The sequence below is a fragment of the Mytilus edulis genome, chromosome 11 (genome assembly GCF_963676685.1).
Source record: "Mytilus edulis chromosome 11, xbMytEdul2.2, whole genome shotgun sequence".
Classification (NCBI taxonomy): Eukaryota; Metazoa; Mollusca; class Bivalvia; order Mytilida; family Mytilidae; genus Mytilus; species Mytilus edulis.
Genome location: NC_092354.1, coordinates 59,786,678 through 59,808,408, shown reverse-complemented (window position 1 = coordinate 59,808,408; position 21,731 = coordinate 59,786,678). Strand labels below are relative to the sequence as shown.

General features: G+C 30.9%; 1 protein-coding gene across 10 annotated transcripts in view; it reads right to left on the bottom strand.

The window, feature by feature from the left end:
• Window positions 1-286: 286 nt before the first annotated feature.
• Window positions 287-21,731, bottom strand: part of LOC139495939 (LHFPL tetraspan subfamily member 2a protein-like) — a 40,892-nt gene continuing 19,447 nt past the window's right edge. For 8 of the 10 annotated variants that reach the window (XM_071284356.1, XM_071284361.1, XM_071284362.1 and 5 more), the window contains 4 exons: window positions 10,935-10,982; window positions 7,605-8,873; window positions 6,344-6,457; window positions 287-2,476 (listed from right to left, as the gene is read on the bottom strand). In XM_071284356.1, coding sequence (XP_071140457.1) covers window positions 2,334-2,476; window positions 6,344-6,457; window positions 7,605-8,043 — 696 coding nt within the window. In that variant the 5' untranslated portion in view covers window positions 8,044-8,873; window positions 10,935-10,982 and the 3' untranslated portion in view covers window positions 287-2,333. Of the gene's footprint in view, window positions 2,477-6,343; window positions 6,458-7,604; window positions 8,874-10,934; window positions 10,983-15,572; window positions 15,747-20,715; window positions 20,933-21,731 lie in introns of those variants that run through there. The other 2 variants (XM_071284364.1, XM_071284365.1) reach the window with 2 other exon arrangements.

The window sequence follows — 21,731 nt, the reverse complement described above, 5'->3', positions numbered from 1 at the left end:
ATAAAAACCAAACTTTATTCTAGATACTCTAAGGATCATTAAGCTTAAGTTTAGTTGTAATTGGTTCAGTAGTTTCTGAGGAGAATGTTTGAAATATAGTAAACACCAGACAGACAACGCCATACGCCAAGTGATGGTGAAAGCTACCATTCCCAAACACAATTACAATGTGTCGAGTTAATATCATAACTGGCTAGATTATCTTTGTTGAAGAACTTTTTTGACGACTCAACCACCAGGCTTAGTAAAAGAAATCAGAAGATCATTCATGGCAGAAAACAGAAGAATCTGTAAAATTTTATTACGTAAAACAGCTACTTAAAGCCATTGTAGAGTACATATAAATATGGAGTATTCTTAATAAAAATAAACAATAACAAATAATTTTACAACGTTGTAACAAATACAACATATAATTCCATGTATAATAAAAGAGTATATAAATATTTGTAGTTCAATGAGGCAGACACAATGTAAGCTTTGATAGAGGAACAAAAATTTGATACAACAAAAAGGTTAGACTCAAATGGCTAAATATGAAATGGAGGGTAATGCAACTAGTCCTGATATGATAATACACTAAATGCTAGCAAGAAAAGATATCTATACAGAGCAGAACAAAAGAAACGTACATTTTGTCAACAAATATTGGCTAAAACAGTCAAGATTTTCCAATTCTGTACATGAAAAGTGAGATCTCATATCATGAACTGATGAATGTATAAACAAACATTCTAAAAGTTTGGAACCTCTACAAGGTTCTGTTGAATGCAATTGTCAATGCAACAAAGTCTCAAAATTTTAGACATACAAGCATAAAAAGAAATTAATTTCATGATTATTTTAACTTGACCTTGTGATAACTTCATCTTGACATTGTATAGTCACTTTTTAATGAATCCAACATGATGCTGAATAAACATAAGCACTGTTTCAATACTTTGATTTGACCTCTTATGAAAAAATCAGACACTGATATAAACTTCACCTCTAAGAGGTCAAAATATGAAAAGGTATGAAAAAGTGATAAAAATATCTTTATAAATAAAATATACAGCTTCATAAACTACTGGACACTCTTTAAATGGTCGGGATCACTTCCATATTTATAGTCAGGGTTCATACTTTAATTCACAAATACCTAATTTGATTGGGAAATAACAGTATCTCATTGCAAAAATATGTAATAATTATTAAGAAAAAATAGAAAACACATGCATTAAACAAACCCTGTCATATTTCCAGTATGAAATAAGACATTTGTTTAAGGAAATCATTTGAAAAAAATTGTCATTTAATCATTTTTGTTCAATTTTGTAATGCTATTATTTCCATCATGAATGTAGATAATTGTTTGAAGACACCATTGATGACGATTTACTATTTTTCTTAAGAAGTTTGTTTTTTAAATTCTCAAACATTGTCAAATCCCTTGTATGAAAAGAACTTTTGTCCTAGGTTTATTCTATATTTATATTTGGTGGGGTTGAAAAGCAAGCCCCTCTATCCAAATTTAAATTAAAACTTTGTTCATTATTGTGTTAAGGTTGTTCTTAAATAGAACCATATGCTATGATCAAGATTACATGTTAAAATATAATTGATTTTGCATTTTTTTATTATCACATGGAGTTATCTCTCTTATTATACAGAACCTAACAAATCAGTTAAACTTTAAAAATTTTCGTAACTTGTTTTAATTCATACTTTTTTTTGTAAATCTATCTATATATTTCAAACATATATAAGTCTCAGCATGCATGTTCAATCAGAGTTGACCAAGAAAGGTAACTAGATTTATCCCACCAAAAACTGGGTGTTGTCTATGATACACAGGAGAGGTAACTTAATAAACCCTGCCAAAAAATGGGTGTCGTCTCTGATACTCAGGAGAGGTAACTTTTTAAATCCCGCCAAAAACTGGGTGTTGTCTCTGATGCCCAGAGTGATAATTAAATGAACCCTGCCAATAAATGAGTTGTCTTTGATGCACAGGAATTGTAACAAAATGAACCCAACCTAACAATGGGTGAAGATCTCTTATGTACAGGATAGGTAAGTAGTTCCTGCACCACTTGTAGCACTAAACATTAATGGAAGCAATGTGTGTAATTCTCAGGAAGTGATCTCAACCACACTAATATACCTAAATTGGTCTACATAACCTGGTCAAAAACTAAATTGGTCTACATAATCTGGTCAAAAACTAAATTGGTCTACATAATCTGGTCAAAACAAAACACTGGAATAGAGTATAACATTATTTACAACATCAGATCTGGATCAGTTTGTATCTAACTATGCCCTTGTTGTATTGCTGTTTATTAAAACATTCATAAGACACAGATGAGATTCTTCCCTTCCATGACCTCTTCTTCGACCTTTCTGCTGGATGTGGAATGTTCTGCTTGAATAGATAACACTGAACACACAAATGTTAATACGGTGCCCACAATACACAGGTAAAATGACCAACCTGTAAATAGAGATCATTATAATTTTTAAATCAGATATTATTTTCTTAGGCCTAAATAGAATAAGAATAAGAATATTTTATTTCCAATTAAAGGGCCCTATAAAGAGCTTTCATGACATTACATACAAGTACGTAAGATTAGACATAAATTAGAGACATATAATATAGGAAAACAACATTGTTTAATACTATTAAAAAATGCTATAAAAGGCCAGGACAGAACCAGATAATACAATTTACATCTTTAAAATATACCATTTAAAATTATATACCACTCAAAATATGTATATTTGTGGCTAATTTGCATTTATTATTTTTGAACTTCTCCTTGTCTCTAGATTTTGAAATAAATACTTTCCTAAACATTTATACACATTTAAATTTTCTTGTGTAAATAGCCATACAAACTTTGAAAAATTGTCTAAAGATTTTATGATCAGTAGAAAAAGATGAAATACACATTCACATAATAAGTTTATAATGAGATTTCAATTATTAAATCAATGATGTTTTTTTCACATTTTTTGTCCTCTGTCTCTCAGTAGATTTCAATAATTGAATGTGTTTTAAATTAATTCATTAAAGACTCTTTAGCATGTTTAGTAGAAATATCAAACAGTATTTGTATTACTTAATTTATGTTTGTATTTCTGTTAATTAAATTATTAATGTAAACATTAGTTCATTGCTAGAACAAAATTCAATAAATCTGTATTCCTTTTCATTTTATTTGTACTGAATATTTGTTGTGAATTTAGCTGCAGAACTGTAGCTCTTAAGTCCTTATGATATTTTTTGACTATTTGTGGTTTGCAAAATATCAAAAGGACCTAAAAGGTACGGTTCCGCAGCTATAGTGGATGTGCTTCAACAAAAAAAAATTTTTAAGTGTACATGTGCATCAATATTAGAGATGCAAACGATTTTAGCCCATTACCTTGCAAACTATTTATTAACAAACAAGAGGCTCTCAAGAGCCTGAATCGCTCACCTGGTAAACAATGCCTTATTGAACATATTGAACCATGCCAGGCAAACATGTACAGCTAACAATTCTTCAATATTACAAATATATATGACTTACTGTTTATAAATAAAGAAAATGAGACCAAAACACAAACACTTAAAACTTAGCAATGGACTGTGAAAATGAGGTCAAGTTCAAATAAAACCTGCGTAACCGACATATAGATCATAAAATATTTTCATACACCAAATATAGTTGACCTAATGCATAAAGTATTAAAAAAATAGACCAAAACTAAAAAAGTTAACTTTGACCACTGAATTATGAAAATGAGGTCAAGGTTAGATGACACCTGTCAGCTAGACATGTACACCTTACAATCTTTTTTAGCAAATATGATGAACAAATTATGAAAAATTGTCATTAAAGGACATTTACCCCTTAAGGGGTCAATTGACAATTTTGGTCATATTAACCTATTTGTAGAACTTTGCTGATCATTTTTGCTGTTTACAGTTTATCTTTATCTATAATGATATTCAAGATAATGACCAAAAACTGCAAAATTTCCTTAAAATTACCAATTAAGTGGCAGCAACCCAACAATGGTTTGTTTGATTCGTCTGAAAATTTCAGGGCTGATAGATCTTGATCTAATGAACATTTTTACCCCATGTCAGATTTGCTCTAAATGCTTTCGTTTTTGAGATATAAGCCAAAAACTGCATTTGACCCCTATGTTCTATTTAAAGTAAGGGCGGCCATGTTTTTTGACGGATCAAAAATCGAAGCACGCACTTTGTGCAGGATAATCTAAGGAACTATCATGCTAAGTTTCATCCAAATCCATTCAGTAGTTTCAGAGGAGAAGATTTTTTAAAGTTAGCAAATATGATGAACAAATTGTGAAAAATTGTCATTAAAGGACATTTACCCCTTAAGGGGTCAATTGACAATTTTGGTCATATTAACCTATTTGTAGATCTTACTTTGCTGATCATTTTTGCTGTTTACAGTTTATCTTTATCTATAATGATATTCAAGATAATGACCAAAAACTGCAAAATTTCCTTAAAATTACCAATTAAGTGGCAGCAACCCAACAATGGTTTGTTTGATTCGTCTGAAAATTTCAGGGCTGATAGATCTTGACCTAATGAACATTTTTACCCCATGTCAGATTTGCTCTAAATGCTTTCGTTTTTTTGAGATATAAGCCAAAAACTGCATTTGACCCCTATGTTCTATTTAAAGTAAGGGCGGCCATGTTTTTTGACGGATCAAAAATCGAAGCACACACTTTGTGCAGGATAATCTAAGGAACTATCATGCTAAGTTTCATCCAAATCCATTCAGTAGTTTCAGAGGAGAAGATTTTTTAAAGTTAGCAAATATGATGAACAAATTGTGAAAAATTGTCATTAAAGGACATTTACCCCTTAAGGGGTCAATTGACAATTTTGGTCATATTAACCTATTTGTAGATCTTACTTTGCTGATCATTTTTGCTGTTTACAGTTTATCTTCATCTATAATAATATTCAAGATAATGACCAAAAACTGCAAAATTTCCTTAAAATTACCAATTAAGTGGCAGCAACCCAACAATGGTTTGTTTGATTCATCTGAAAATTTCTGGGCTGATAGATCTTGACCTAATGAACATTTTTACCCCATGTCAGATTTGCTCTAAATGCTTCCGTTTTTGAGATATAAGCCAAAAACTGCTTTGACCCCTATGTTCTATTTTAAGTAACGGCGGCCATGTTTTTTGACGGATCAAAAATTGAAGCACACACTTTGTGCAGGATAATCTAAGCCAATCATTTTAAGTTTCATTTAAATCCATTCAGTAGTTTCAGAGGAGAAGATGTTTGAAAAATTGTTAACGAGGACAGACGACAAGTGATGAGAAACGCCAAGTGATGAGAAAAGCTCACATGGCCTTTTAGGCCAGATGAGCTAAAAAGTATGAATTGATTTCTGTCAATCATCATAAATTATGAAATTAAGAAGTTAACTAATCATGCTAATAATCCTTCTACTTGAAAACAATAATGAAAGAACGATAATATTCTGATATATATATGTGCAAAGTTTTCTTATGGGTCAAATGGAAAAGCACAAGGAAAATAAGACAAAGTAAATATTACGGTAGCACAATGTTCTGAATAGTGTTGAACAACATTTCAGTAGATCAAAAATGGAGGATGCAATGTTTTAGCTAGCTATAAAACCAGGTTAATCCACCAGTTTTTACATAAGGAAATGCCTGTAGAAAGTAAGGAATATAACAGTTGGTGTCCGTTCGTTTTATGTGGTTGAGCTTTTGATTTTGCCATTTGATTATAGGGACTTTCAGTTTAGAATTTTCAACAATGTCTGGTATTTTTGTCATTTTACTTTTTAATTTGTGAATTTAAGTCCAATTGTATGCATTACCAAAACTAGGAAAAGTTTGTCTTTTGTATTGTTTGACTTTGTTTTCAGAAAATAAGGTCAATATCTTAATTCTGGTATCTTACAACCAATGGGAGATAATCCAGATATTATATTTACAACAACAATGTAAAACTACCCAAGGACATTCTGAGGTATATAAAAAACTTAGATAAAACTGGTTCTTGTTTTTTTTTAATATAGATTAGACCTGTTTTCCTGTTTGACTGGTTTAACCCTAGTCATTTCTGGGGCCCTTTATAGGTTGCTGTTTGGTGTGAGCCAAGGCTCCATGTTGAAGACCATGCAGTTTACTTTTACAAATTGTGACTTGGATGAGAAAGTTGTCTCATTGGCACTTATACGGTTACCACATCTTCTTATATCTATTATAGTCACATTCTGGTTGTAGAGATCTGTCATTTTCTGTTGAGACATTTGTGTTTTGTTCAAATTCTTACCAAGTGAACATCTATCAATGATATAAGGATCTGCATATTCCCCACAGTTTCGTTTCACCCGTGCTGTACCCCAGCCAGCAGGATATATCACCAATCCAATTACACACAATAAACCTGAAAAAAAAATGATCAAATTATTGAAATCATATTGTATAAATTCTCATGTAAATTAAATTGATGTAAAAGACAACAGTTGTCTCATTGGCAATCATTAACACTTTCTTAGTTTATCTTTATATATGAGAATAGTCATCGATTCAAACTGTCATTTTTTTTGTGTCAATGTTTAAGACATTGTTGAGGGAAATACTGTCCAAATTGTTGGTTGCTGACACGTTGAGCAGGATTTTTTAAAGTTTCCATTTCTCCCATTATTTTTCTTAGTTTATCACCCTTAACATTGTTTAAAGGAAAGTTTTAAATTGCAACCATTTATTTATGTTTTAGTATAAAATCTATAGTGGATGTAGATGTAGTTAGTGTTTATAATTTTTTGAATGGGAGATAACTCTAATCAACTCTCATCACTCTAGCCTTATATATGTTACTGTGATAGTAATTCTTAAAACAAATATGTGTTTTTAAGAGTTTCAAAGCAATATTGTAAATGTATGTGTAAATCATATTGGTAGAATTACCAATAAACAAATAAAGAAATTGTATGCAGGAGTTTTAAAGCTGTCTTAATTATAAGATACTCAAATAACTTGTAATGTAAATATATTTTAATTCATAGACTCAAATGTTCTTATTCAGTGGAAATTTCAGATATATCATCGATGCCTTCGAAAATTTTTACTCATGGTAATCATTTAGTTCCCAAGCCATAAATATGGATGAAAAACCTGAACATGTCGATAGCATTTAATAAAATCTTTTGTTAATTTTCAATCCTGATCAGTTCTACTATATTGATTACTGTATAACTATATTTTGCCTATGCATGTACTAAATTAACTATTTCATGCACAATTTTCTACTTTTCCAAGGTAGGTCAAAGTTTTATATGTTTGTGACCATTTAACATGTTTAAAAATTTACTATTTTTTCTACTTGCATATGTAAGGCCATGCAACAAAAATAAAAAAAAACTTGGGGGAAATAAGTTAAAACACAGCAACACAAAGAGACATGCATATTTTTTTTTCTATGTCACATATTTACTATAAATTCCAAAATAATAGCATGCGTTTAATATTGGAATCTTCACACAATCATAAGCATTAAACTAGACCTCACAATTAATTCTGATTTTACTAACCTGCAATACTCTGTATTAGTCCAGCTAGAGTAAATATACTTTTGCCACAGACGGAACGCGCAAATAAACTCATCGCTGACATAATCATAGAAGTGGTGAGTAAAAGAGCCGCTAAGGCAAAGCATATCACAGTAGCCTTCCACGCATGTGGGAAATCGTCATTTTCTGCGATAAAATCGGTCACAAAATTAGCACATGTTACTCTGCCCAATGTGTAGTCAGATCGTGTAAGTCTCTGGCATCTGTTAAATATTCCAAGAGTTGGTCGAAATTTTTCGATGATAAATTGTGTATTGTTAGCTTTTACTGACTGAATTTGGTTGGTAGGAAGTCCAACTAACCAATAAGGAGACACAACTGATGCCACTATCATCAGTGTAATTGCTATGGAGAGCAAGGTCCAGCCTAAAGATCGACAGGTTATAATAACGTAGCACATTTTATCAAATAAATTCTCTCAAAACTTAAGCTAAAGCTTTTAACTGCTAAATTTTATTTTTTTTTTTAAACGTCTGTTTAAAGTCAAAGTTCAAAAATCCATGACAACTTCAAAAACCACAAAACAAATTATTAGATTTTATGGTTCATTTGTTCCTTTCTATCCTATCCTTTAATAACAATCTTCTTTTTGAACGAATTCCAATCAGAATTTTAAATGATACATATCAACACGTTAATTTGTTTAAAATTAATCGACTTCCTATAATTTTGGTTGATTATGGTGATTATTATGTTTTTATTAACTTGATCAGATTCACCGATTTTTTAAAATCCTGACTGGTGGCTCTTGTATAATCATTAATCAATATCCTTTAATATTCTGGTTTCTAGTATATGCACCACGAAAATTCAAATCTTCCCAACTCAATATATCATCCAAACATTTTACGATCTCTACAAACTCCACAGCCGAAATTCTTATTATAGTAATTCAATTCACATTGATTTTTCAGAATTTGTTAAATATTCTGCAGACTTTTTAACCAATAAATCATCAAATCAAATTGAACCACAATGCCTCAGAGATATCTGAACAAATAAAGTGTAAAATTTTCATCAATTTCCAATCTGACGGATTCCTTCACTATGCAGCTCTGTGCACTGTTGAATGTTTCCGGAGCTCTTTTCCAATAGTTATGCCGATTTCTATTATTTCTGATGAATGATAGCCTGCTGTTGTCAATTTCAAATGTAAATAACGGGTTTTCTGGTCGTCATTTATTTCTGTATTTTTTATGATTAGATATTGACATTAGCCGGTGATTCATTCTGAAAAATAAATATGTAATCAATAATTCACGTTATTTTTTACATCAACATATGACTAATTTTACTTCTTTATTTTCAATGTATTTTGAAAGAAGTTATCAGGGCTTGAAAGTAATTTTACCATACAATTAACCCCTGTATGAAGAAATATGTTCTTGAATTTTAATGCTGTTAAAATTTCAAAAACTTTATCACCCCAATCACTGTTTTATTATGGGTTTTTTTTAGGGGGAGAGGGGTGGTTATTGGACTTCTCAAAAGGTGTTGAACAAAAAATGTTTTTTAAGATTTTTATTCTTATATTTGTTTTTTGAGATCCACTTAATTTAAGAAATCTTATACGCATTAATTTTCCAGCATTCACTTAATCTAAGTGAGTAGATTTTAAAACAATCCTTTTCAAAGCCAATTTGAAAAAAAAATTAAAAAAATCTTGAGGTCTGTTTGAAAAATAGAAGTTCCTACCTTCATTGAGAAACAGTGGAAAAAATAAAAACCAGAACACAATAATTCAGATCTATAAATTTATCATAGAATCTTTCTTATCTGAAATGAACTTCTCAAAGTCAACAATTTTAAATATTCTAAATGTTTTCTGTGATAAAAAAAATTGATAAAAATCAGATAAACCTTAAAAACATCTGATCATATTTTGCTCAGCTTGAAGTCTTTATTTTCAAAATATCAATTTACGTTTTTGTATGAACCCCATGTGAGTGCAACATCTGGGAAAGATTTAATAATATGATGTAATTATTAATATTGTTTATCTAGAAACACAGCAGTAAGGAATTTGAGTATTTTTTTTTATTGATTTGGGATGAAGGTTGTAACCTTACTTTGAAATCATTGATTAGGCAGCCTTGCCCAGGAGACAACAATTAAAACAAGGAAGAAAGTTCTTATTAAAGCAAGGTCTCTTCCATTGCATCTATTCATTCTTATCATATATAAATTAGATTTTTAGTTTTCACCTGTTTAACATTTGTCATTTCAGGACCTTTTACAGCTGACTATGCAGTATGGGCTTTGTTGGAAGCCATACCGTGACCAATAGTCATGATAGTTGTTAATTTCTTTGTCATTTTGGTCTCTTGTGAAGAATTTTGTTTCACTGGCAATCATACCTCGTCTTCTTTTATTATATACAGTTGTTAACGTAGCCATTATTGCAATCCACTTCAAAATACAGTTGTTTTTATATATTCCAGAAATTGCTAAGACGTGTTTCAAAAATAATAAACTTGCAAATAAATTTATTTTTATAAAGCTCTTTTTCAGAAATCACAATATTTAAACTCTCATTAAGGCATTTATATTGATTGTTCAACAACTGCAATAATGAATGCACACAATCATTTTCTGAATTTACAGTACCATAAAAATCGAATCATAAAATATGTTTGAGGGGGGATAGGAGGGGTCCTGATCCTGAATTCCCGGGCTTAAAAACACGAAATCCCGAAATCCCATGCTTAAAAATACGAAATCCTGATGTTCTAAAATCTGAAAAAAAGAAATCCCTTATCCCTTATCCCAAGCTTAAAAACACCCATTCCCGGAATCCCGATAAAGGTCCTATCCCCCCTCATGTTTGCTGTTGATGCTGTAAAACAGAACAAACACTTGAGAAGTTGGTTCTCCTTTTGAAATGTAATAAAACGTGTAAATATTTGATAACCATGTGGTTTTGCCATATTATTTGATCATATTTTTTCCCGTTATTATCTTGATGTTGTTATGGCACTTGAGCATTCTAAAATCTGGTTGTGCTGAGTCAGTCAATATTCTAAATGATCAACTTGATTTGGCATTAAATTATATTTGTTTTAAAGAAACTGACATTGACATGATGTCTATCAAACTGGTTCTGTAAACTACATTTTTTTTTTATGATCTGTTTTCTTGCTATTTGGTGTACTGTCAAAACTTTTGTATGAATCTTGCTGAATTAGTCAAGAGTGTTGAAGGTACTGTTCTTTTTTTCAGGGTTTGTAAAGCTCTGTTTACATTTTTGCATTACTCAAAAAGTTTTATTTATTTTTGTTCATGTAAACTTACAAGTTTAACTTTCTGTTTACATCTAGTTTCAAACCTTTTCTTTAAAATCTGAAAAAAAATAATTATAACATATTAAGGAAGTGTATTGAAATATCTAAGGATCCTAGATTATATTGGTGAGGCCATAAAAAAGAATAGGTTTGTTTGCCCAAACCCTACCTACCCAGAAAAAAAGCTGCCTACTCAAATTCTTTTATTGTCCTGATTTGAAGAAGTTTTTTTTTAATCAGATAGGTACGAAGACTAATAAACACTGGATACTTCAATTTCTCTTTTTGAAAAAAAAAGAAAATGCCATAACCTACCTACCTACTGTCTCAACCTTTGGGTAGGGTTTGGGCAAACCAAAATATTTTTAATTGTGGCCTGATACAATTGGGGAAGTAACAAATAGCCCTTCACAAGCACCTTGGAGTTCAGCAACAGCTTTAAATAGATTTGTTTTATTCAGTAGTGTCTTGTTGATGTAACATGCAAAGAAGACACATTGTCTGTGTCATTTTGGTCTTTTGTGAATAGTTGCCTCATTGGCAATCATACCACATCTTCTTTTTTATACATTGATATTATTATGACTTTGGTCCAACTAGTTTTTACTATTACTATTACACTTATTCTCAAATGTGATGTGCTTAGCATTAGGAGGTGGAAAATGTCAATTCTGAAGTCTTTGGATTGAACTTGCAAGGCAATCAAATCCATGACCTCCTGCAGATAAGCAAAGTACCTGTTTCTTACCCACAGTATGGAAAAGCTTAAGGTGGTACCCAACACTTTCACTAAAATTAATTTGGCTCATTTAATTTTCATAAAATTTTGACAAAGTATTTACTTTAACCCTTTAACAAAAATATAAAAATTTCAAAAATTTTGAACCAACTATTTTATCAGAAAAATTACATTGGTTATATAGCAGTTTGACAAACACCAATTTTGATCACTGAGAAGCTTAATATTCCTTTTACAACACAACTTAATTAAAACGTTTAGCTGACTTTACAGAGTTATCTCCCTGTAGTGTTAGGTACCACCTTAAATGTGTTGAAAAGTTTTGTCTGTTTTGGTATTAAAATGAAAACTATATCTGTTTGTCCATAGAAATAACAATAAACTTCTAATCCTTGAAGATTAAAATTCAATTAATTGATAGTTTGTCATGTTTCATCCAGTGGCAAATATTTCAAACACATTGAGGATGATGAAATACCCTTGTCAGCTACAGCAGAGAGGTTTAGCATTAATCATATTCTTACAAAATTCTTGTCAATTAAGATGTACATAAGCATAAAATCAGCTGTTCATCAAATTAACACCAGGATAGTGATTCTGGTGTCTTTATTAAATTAGGTAATTACAATTTGTTTGAGATTAACTGTTTAAAGATATTAGAAAATTATTTAACAAGAGGCTCTTGAGAGCCTGAATTGTTCACCAGTATTTCAGAGGAGAAGATTTTTAAATGTTAGCAAACTTGATGAACAAATAGTGTAAATTGTCTTTAAGAGACAATAACTCCTTAAGGGGTCAATTGACAATTTTGGTCATTGAACTTTTTTGTAGGTCTTACTTTACTGAACATTATTGCTGCTTACAGTTTATATCTATCTATAATAATATTCAAGACAATAACAAATAAAAACTGCAAAATTTTGTTAAGACTATATATAACCAATTCGGTGGCAGCAACCCAACAATGGGTTGTGTGATTCTTCTGATAATTTCAGGGCTGATAAATCTTGACCAATTGAACACTATTACCCATGTCAGATTTGCTCTAAAAGCTTTAGCTTTTGAGATAAGAGCCAAAAACCACATTTGACCCCTATGTTCTATTTTTAGCCATGGTGGCCATGTTTGACGATGGATCAAAACTTCGGATACAATTTATAAACAAGATACCCTAAGGAACATTTAGTTAAAGTTTGAAGGTATTTGGCCAAGTGGTTCAGAGAAGAATTTTGAAATAGTTTACGACGACAGAAGACGGACACCAAGTGATGGCATAACCTCACATGGGGTTCTTCGGGCCCTGGTGAGCTAAAAAGGGAAGAAGAAGACACCAAAGGGATAGTCACAAACCCATCAATATAAAATTAAGTGATGAACTGGGGAAAAAAATACCTGAAGACAAACAGAAGTATGATGTAACAAAACACAATACTGAGCAACACGACAAGTTCATGACCCACCATAAAACATGATCTCATGTGTCCCGGAATGGTAGGCAGATCTGGTAGGCAGATCGGTACGACTTGGTTTATGGAAGAGATGTTGTTAAGGAATAGCATTTACAGCATAAAAGATTTGTTATTTCTTATACTGAGATGTTACACCACTGTCTCTGGTAAGATTGAGGGTTGAGCGCTCACAGCAAAAATATTTTTCGAAAATTGTTTGTCAAAAATCAAGCTGTTTGGATTTTTTCATTTAAAAGAGATTGATAGAATTTTTGTTGTTTTCTTAACAGTGGCAAATATTTCATTCATATTGAACGTCTGGACTAGGTTCTAAGAGGAGCACTTTTATTCGGATAGCTTTATCTTAATTAATAAATTTACTTTCTCCCTTCTAAGAACATGAAGAAAGCTTTATTTTAAACATGTGTTTGTTTTTTGATAGTAAGATAGAGCTGATAGAAATTGACAGAAAATAAATAAACACAACATTAGCTCAGTTTGCAACAGGTTGGAGAAAAAAAATCCTCTTCAAGTTGTATTTACCTGAACTGGATTAATAAAAACTCTCAGAGATATATAACTATACTTTACCATGATATGTGTGCACTTTAGTAGAAGTAGAAGTGAAATTAATTTTTTGCTACATGCAACACTTAAATAGCAATTAAGAACATTTGAGCTGAAGGTTTCATAGAGATAGGAGGCAGACTGGAGAATCTTGTAAATTACGATATTAATGAGCATGAAATAAAATGATCATCAAATTAACACCAGGATCTATGCTCTGGTTTTTATCTGGTTCCTCACAAGTAATTTGTTGATGCAACACTTAATCAACTTTTAATTTGAATTTTAAACTTTAAATTAGAAACTTTGTTGCCAAAGTAATAAGATTACAACAAGAGGTAGTCAAAGGCTATTCATAAGTCAAGGATGGAAGCAAATGTCCAGGAGAATAAGATATGTAATATAAGGGCAGATCCAAGATATTTGAAAGTGGATGGGTGTAACTCTCAATAATTATAAATTATCTTTGTTTTTCTAGCTAGAGCCTGTATGGCGAAAGTGAGAAAAGCAAAGGAGTTGAGATGACCAATTATAATCTGTTTATCCCTATTTTACCTATGAAGAGGTTGTTAATTTCCTTGACAACAGCATGTGTTCAGTTAGTTTCTAGCAATAATTTTCATATCCCTCTACCCCACTGAGAAAGGAAATTAGCAGTCAGTAAAATCAAAGGGAAAATTTGTAAAATAGCTATAATGGAAGATACATGTATATGGCCAAGAGGATGAAGGTGAAATATTTTGGGGGGATTTTGTGCTAACAATGATATATATTGTTAAACAAGAATGTGTCCATAGTACACGGATGCCCCACTCCCACTATCATTTTCTATATTCAGTGGATTGTGAAATTAGAAAGATCATATCATAGGGAACATGTGTACTAAGTTTCAAGTTGATGTAACTTTAACTTCATCAAAAACTACCTTGACCAAAAACTTTAACCTGAACTTTGCACTATTATTTTCTATGTTCAGTGGACCATGAAATTAGGGTCAAAACTATAATTTGGCATTAAAATTAGAAAGATCATATCATGGGGAACATGTGTATTAAGTTTCAAGTTGATTGGACTTCAGCTTCATCAAAAACTACCTCGACCACAAACTTTAACAGGACGGACGAACGGAGGCACAGACCAGAAAACATATAATGCCCCTCTACTATCGTAGGTGGGGCATAAAAATAAGCGACTTTTTAATTTTTATTTATATCAAAGGTACATCCTATACAACACCCTGTCCCCTTCAGATCAGCCACTGAACAATTAACAAATGACACACAGAAAAACGATAATTTCTCAACTGAAAAAAAATTTGGAAGAAATGCAAAGAAAAATTTATTTGGCCTAAATTATGCAAAACAAGAATGTGTCCCCAGTACACGAATGCCCCACTCGCACTATCATTTTCTATGTTCAGTGGACCGTGAAATTGGGGTAAACCCTCTAATTTGGCATTAAAATTAAAAAGATCATATCCTAGGGAACATGTATACTTAGTTTGAAGTCGATTGGACTTCAACTTAATCAAAAACTACCTTGACCAAAAACTTTAACCTGAAGAGGGACAGACGGACGGACGAACGAACGGACGGGCGAACGAACGGACAGACGGACGAACGGACGCACAGACCAGAAAACATAATGCCCCTCTACTATCGTAGGTGGGGCATAAAAATATGTTTAAACACTTTCAAATAATGCAAAAAATTTGTGACACAACCCTCTCATATAAACACCATCTTAATCAAAATCACCTGTGTAATGAAATGTTTATAATAAACAACAAATTATTCATTTGAACTATCCAATATTTATAAATATTTATGCACAAAAGAAGAGAATATGAAATTTTGGTAAAAAGTTGACCTAAATGTTGACAAATGAAACTTACTGTGCAGCTTTAACTATGCCATAGATAACATCATGTAACAATTTCCTCTGTTTGATCTTTGATTAGTTACGACTTTATTATATACTCAAGGTCAAGTGGTTTACTTTTACACTTCCAACACTTTCTCTGATGAAGATTAATGTATCACAGGCTTGGCTGCACTCATGTGTAACTATTTATTAATGTTTAAAGAGTGTGAAGATTTCTACCTTACTGTATCAACCTAATACCTTAGAGCTGTTATGTAAAAAAATAAGTTCCAGGGGATGATTTCTAAGAGGGGTGTGGTGGGCTTGCACCCCTCCAAAATTTGCAAATAATGGGTAATGTATCTAAAGAGAGTATTTCCATAATTTTACCTCCAAAAATATATCGGCTCTAAGAGGTGATATTTTCCCTGAAAAGTTTGATACCTCCTAACATTATATCCTGAATACGCCCCCGAATTCTGTCCAATTTGGTTAAAACTATGTTACTATTAAAAATATTTAAAACTTCATAGAGTTATTGAGCAAAGCAATTTAAACAGAGTAAAGAATACAAAGATTGTTTTTTAACATTATTTTCAATTAATCCAAAATACAAATCATCCCTTAGTGGCTAGATTTTTTTTTTTTTCAATTATGAAAAAAATTTAAAGTTTAATGTTTCTAAATACCAAAAAAGCGTCCTCGAGACTGTAATGTAAAACAACAGCTTTCATTCATCTTACTGTTTTCTTACAGCGGTATCTGCAATCTTTATACAAAAATAAGGAGAACACAATTTTAACCTTTTGGGCGATAAATTACGATTTAATCAGGAAAAACAGCTTAATTTGAAAGTTTCTGCCTTATTGTTCTGGAATCCAGCCAGTTTTTACTTTCAATTACACCCTACTGTAGACAAAATTAAACATTTCCGATAGTTGAAGGACAAGAAGGGGCACTTATATATCTTGCTTGAGTTTAAGTACTAGTACTATAGAAATTTCATTGTTATTACATTTACTTATACATTAAATACTGTATAAAATGTCCCAAATTTTCCACAAAATCTAAAAACTAAAGTAGGGGTGTGAGGTATATATCAATGAGACAGCAACCCAAAGACATAAACATCTAGAGGTCAAGGTCAAGATAAGGTCATCTGTTAAGCTCTAAATCACCATGAATTTAAAAGAGTTGTATCAAAGTTCGTCTGGGACAAACGAACATCCATCTTCCTCAAAGCCGCATTATCAAATACAAAAATAGAAACCTTTAAGTTATGGAACATTATAACAACCACAGACAAGTCTCCAGAATTTTGAGATCTCAACCCTCCCCCTTTTAAACATTTGATCAATGAACATACAAAATATGTGCTTCTTCTTTCTAATTTCCATATTCTTAATATATATAATTTACATTTTGAATCGTCTTTTAAAGTTACAATTAACTGTGAAAAGCTTAAATTTATACACTATATTCTAAAGGATTAAACATGGGAGATATGTTTGTTTCATCATAACCTTTAACCTATTGACACTTTATAGAAAATCTTTTTCCCTCTAGTATTTTGTACTACTGAACACTAGACCCTTTATAAATATGTACTAAGCGCTAAATACATTCTCATTTAAAGGTCACTTGGGTCAAACCACAAATATTTATAAGCCTTTTGTATAAAAGCTGTGCATGTATGCATGATTGTATGATTTTACAGTGAACTGTAACTTAAAATGTTTATAAATATTTGACACCAAGTTTGATGTTCAACAGGGACCTTTTATGTAATACAATATAGGGTTATTGCACTTATATTACATAATGGTAAAAAAAGATTTAACAAGAGGCTCTCAAGAGCCTGAATCGCTCACCTTGATTTTTTGGCATTTATCTTTCGTTTAAGAGATTGAGTGTCCAATTTCATTGTATTTTTTTTCTTTTTAAATTGTGTAAAATTGTCCTTAAAGGGCAATAACTCTTTAAGGGGTCAATTGACAGAAAGAGAGTATTGGGTATGAAAAAGAAAACTACACACTAGAATAATATGTAAATAAAAAAAATAACTATATCTGACATTTACCCAACAATAGGTTGTTCAATTAGCCTGAAAATTACATAGCAGATAGATCTTGACCTTTTCATCACTTTGACTCCCTGTCACTTTTGCTCTTACTGATTTAGTTTTTGAGATATAAGCCAAAAACTGCATTTGACCCCTATGTTCTATTTTTAGCAATGGCGACCATGTTTGTTGATAGATCAATACTTCGGATACAATTTATAAACTAGATACCCTAAGGAACATTCAGTTAAAGTTTGGAAGTATTTGGCCTAATAGTTTCAGAGGAGAAGATTCTTGAAATAGTTTACGACAACAGACGACAGACGACGATGGACGCCAAGTGATGGCATAAGCTCAATTGGCCCTTCGGTCCAGGTGAGCTAAAAACTATATCTGTGAGTAAATTTGTTAAATAAAAATAAAATTTTAATTTTTAATGTCTTCCAAGTCCCTATTGAGTCTGTACTTTTTCTTTCTTTTAAAGTAGGAAAGATCAGATCTGTTCCAGAGGTAACTAGGATCACTCATATATTTAAATCAATGAAAATTGGTTTAACTAACCCCCTTTTTTAAAAATTTCAAGGTCAGCACTTACGGTACCAGATAATACTTGAATTCTTTAAACCTAAATATTTTCTAGAATTTGCAACTATTCAGTTTTCAAAGAATGCTTAAATTTAAAACTTCTATTATATTCAGACTGTACCAGATTGTAATTGATTAACAATTTTTCGGTTGTATTGCTATAAGCATGATAAGGATACACAAAATTTTTTTTTTTTATCTTAATGGTCAGTTAATACAAATTTTCCATTCAAGATAACAGATCCCATAAATGAATCAATCCAGTATGTTATGTGGTCAAACTGACCATTGTGTGACTTTCTCACCCTCTTAACAATGGCTTTTAAATAACAACCCATCCCAGAAACACTCAACCCTACTCACTGAATAGTCATAAGTCAATATGGAAATACATGTCTGTCTGCTGGAGCTCTCAGACATAAATAATGTCACATTCACATGGGCAATTTAAAAGACAATCAATTCTAGGTTTGGCTATTTAACTGGTGTATAACTATTAATTATCTACTAATAACTATCCCTTTATATTATAATTTAAATAGAAAAGTTTTTTGGTAAAATTATGTTCTAATTTTTTGATGCCACAAAATAGCCTTTTTGTGTTGATGTGGCGTAAATTAGCAATCGATCACCAATAAATTATTGTTTATCAAAATTCAATACCAAAGATACAGTTCCTATCTAGTTAAAAGCTAACTATTATCCAGATGACTGAAAAAACTTAAACAACAGATTTTATTTATAAACTCATTATTATTCATTTAAGGTTTTTTAAATTCTCACAAATTCCTTGAAGCTACATTAATTGCAACTGCAGAAATTTGATTCTAAATTTTAATGACTTCTGTGTATTATTTTACAGCTTAAACATGTCAAAGTATTGTTTAACCTATAATTAAGCCCTCGATCAGCTTGGCCTTAGGCTTAAATCTTCATAAAACATGACCAAGTATTGTCTAACCTATAAGTAATAAGATCATTCGAGATTTCTGATAAATAAGCAAGCAATTCAAAATTAAAAGGGGAACTAAAAATATATATCTTTTTTTTCTTGGTAATTATTTTATGTATAAACATTTCGATGTTGCAACTTGCTGGCTCGAATAATTTTCTAATCCATGTACATTTTTAACTCTTGAAAAAATAAATTGAATAGCACAAGTAGAACAATGTTATTTTATATCAAAGATATCATTGAATAAACGATTAATTTATCGAGTAATAATCAATTCAATCTTTATTTTAAACAAAATCATGGATGGTTTTTAATGATCAGGATGATGTATTCTCTAAGTCTTTTTTATTTATATATTTACATTTTCTCATAGATCATGTGATGGTTACTTAAAGGTTATTCATAAAAAAATTGGTTTCAAGGGTAGGCACTTTGAAAAAGGGTAATAACTATGCAGTATGAGCTTTGCTCATTGTTGAAGGGCATATGGTGACTGATAGTTGTTCATTACTGTGTCATTTGGTCATCTATCTCTTTGGCAATCATAACCAAAGAAATGACCAAATGACCCTTTTTTTTATAATAACCATTGTATATAAATAGATGCAATCTTACATTTTCACAGTACAAAATAAAGCTTTTTACACCCACTCAAAAATGATATTTAGGTTAGAAGAGTCTTCCCTGGGATCCTTGAATGTAACAGCCCATAGCAATTATAAATCTAGTTTACTATACACTTATCATTAATATACATAGCCTAAAAAAACGGTCATCAAAAGCTCAGAGTCTGACCAATGAAGTGTACTAGCCTCTAGATGACCCATAATATTGATCATTATATATAACAGCTTCAGAATTTAGACAATTAATTATCCAGATTTTATACATATGTATGTCAAACTCCTGATTTAATATTATCCAGAGGCTGACTGCATCTACTTCAGGAGTTATTCTAAGATTTTCAAGTCACCTACATATTTTTCAGGGACTGAATATAAGATCTTAATTATCTAATAAGAATACAATTTTCAGTTATAAATTTTGGGAAAATCAGACAAGGGGTAAAATTCAAAAGGGGTAGCAAGCAATCAACACCATTACAACCAATTTATATAACACTTTGGACCTTTTGGTAGCAAAAACAATACATGTAATTTGATGATGTATTAACAGAAGGGTCCAACCATTCAAAGTACAGAAAATTGTATATTTCTTATTTATAGTGAATAGCCAACATGGCTAAGTAACTGCTGTTGTTTCCTTTAATCAGATTTTTTCAACTCTCAGTACGTCACATCTTTTTCTGCATTTAATAATAAATTTATTTTCTCATTACTTTTTAAATTTAAACAGCATGTAAAGGTTTAAAGCAATGTATTTATATATAAAGTCAAACTTGATTAAACTGTTTTCCAACAAATTAATAAAAAAAATGTCGCAGGTGAGGGTACTCAAAAACTTGTGAATATAAATATTTATGAATAAAAATCTTAAGAAAGTTAAAGAAGTTTTAAGAAAGTTAAATGTAATCCTAAAATTTAAATTAAAAAAAAAAGAATCCAAAATTACCTCACTGATTTGAAATTAAAATCCTGTTATAACACAATATCCAATCATCTCGAAACCAAGTTGAAACTGAACAAAGATTTAACAAAATGTTTGAGCACATAAATCTATCAATTAACAGCCTGAAGTTACAGACAAGACTGTTATACATGTAATGTGTACACCCAGCTGTGGTAAATAAACACTTATCTACATGTATTTACCATACTTACACAGATTATATAATAACTTTGTTTACCCTCTGTCTATTGACAATTTTAATGGGTATATCAAGTAGATAAAAGTTTCAATTACATTTTCTTTGATACTAATAGCTTACAGTTGTTATGTAAATAGTAAACAGAGGTTAGAGGAAGATATAATCTTACAGTTGTTATGAAAATGGAAATGAAAGGTTAGATGAAGATACAACTAAAGATAAATTTGGATTTTAAATCTTTCAACAATAATTCCAAGATTTTTATCTTAACAAGGAAATGAAGGATTCTAAACAATATCTACCTTCAGCGAATAATTTGTTCTCTCCAAATTTGTGTGAAATCGTAACTTTCATTCATTTTCTAAACATGCTTATAGATACAAGAGTATCATCTTTTCAATGATTGAAAAAGAAAAGTCAGCCATATAGTTTAGAGGAAAAATAAAGAACTGAAGAAGGCCTGAATGGCTGAGATGTCTTGAAAAATTGGTTTATTTATACAATTATAAATAGTATGTTCCCTATTGGAATTTTAAAAACAAGGACACAAGAGTTGTTCTTTTATTTTAGACATCTGTTTTTCACAAATTTGTATAAAAATTGCAACATCTTTCATTGTTTTCAAAGGAAGGACTCTTAACAATTTGATACAGGAGTTGCACTTTTATTAGGCTTTTTGTTTTACAAATTGGTATGCTTTCACCACACATTATCAAAGATTTAATACCATGCGAAAGTTTAAAATAGAATATACATGTATTTCCTAGACAGATGAATCACAAGATTTATTTGGAAATAAAAATCTAGCTGGTACATGTAG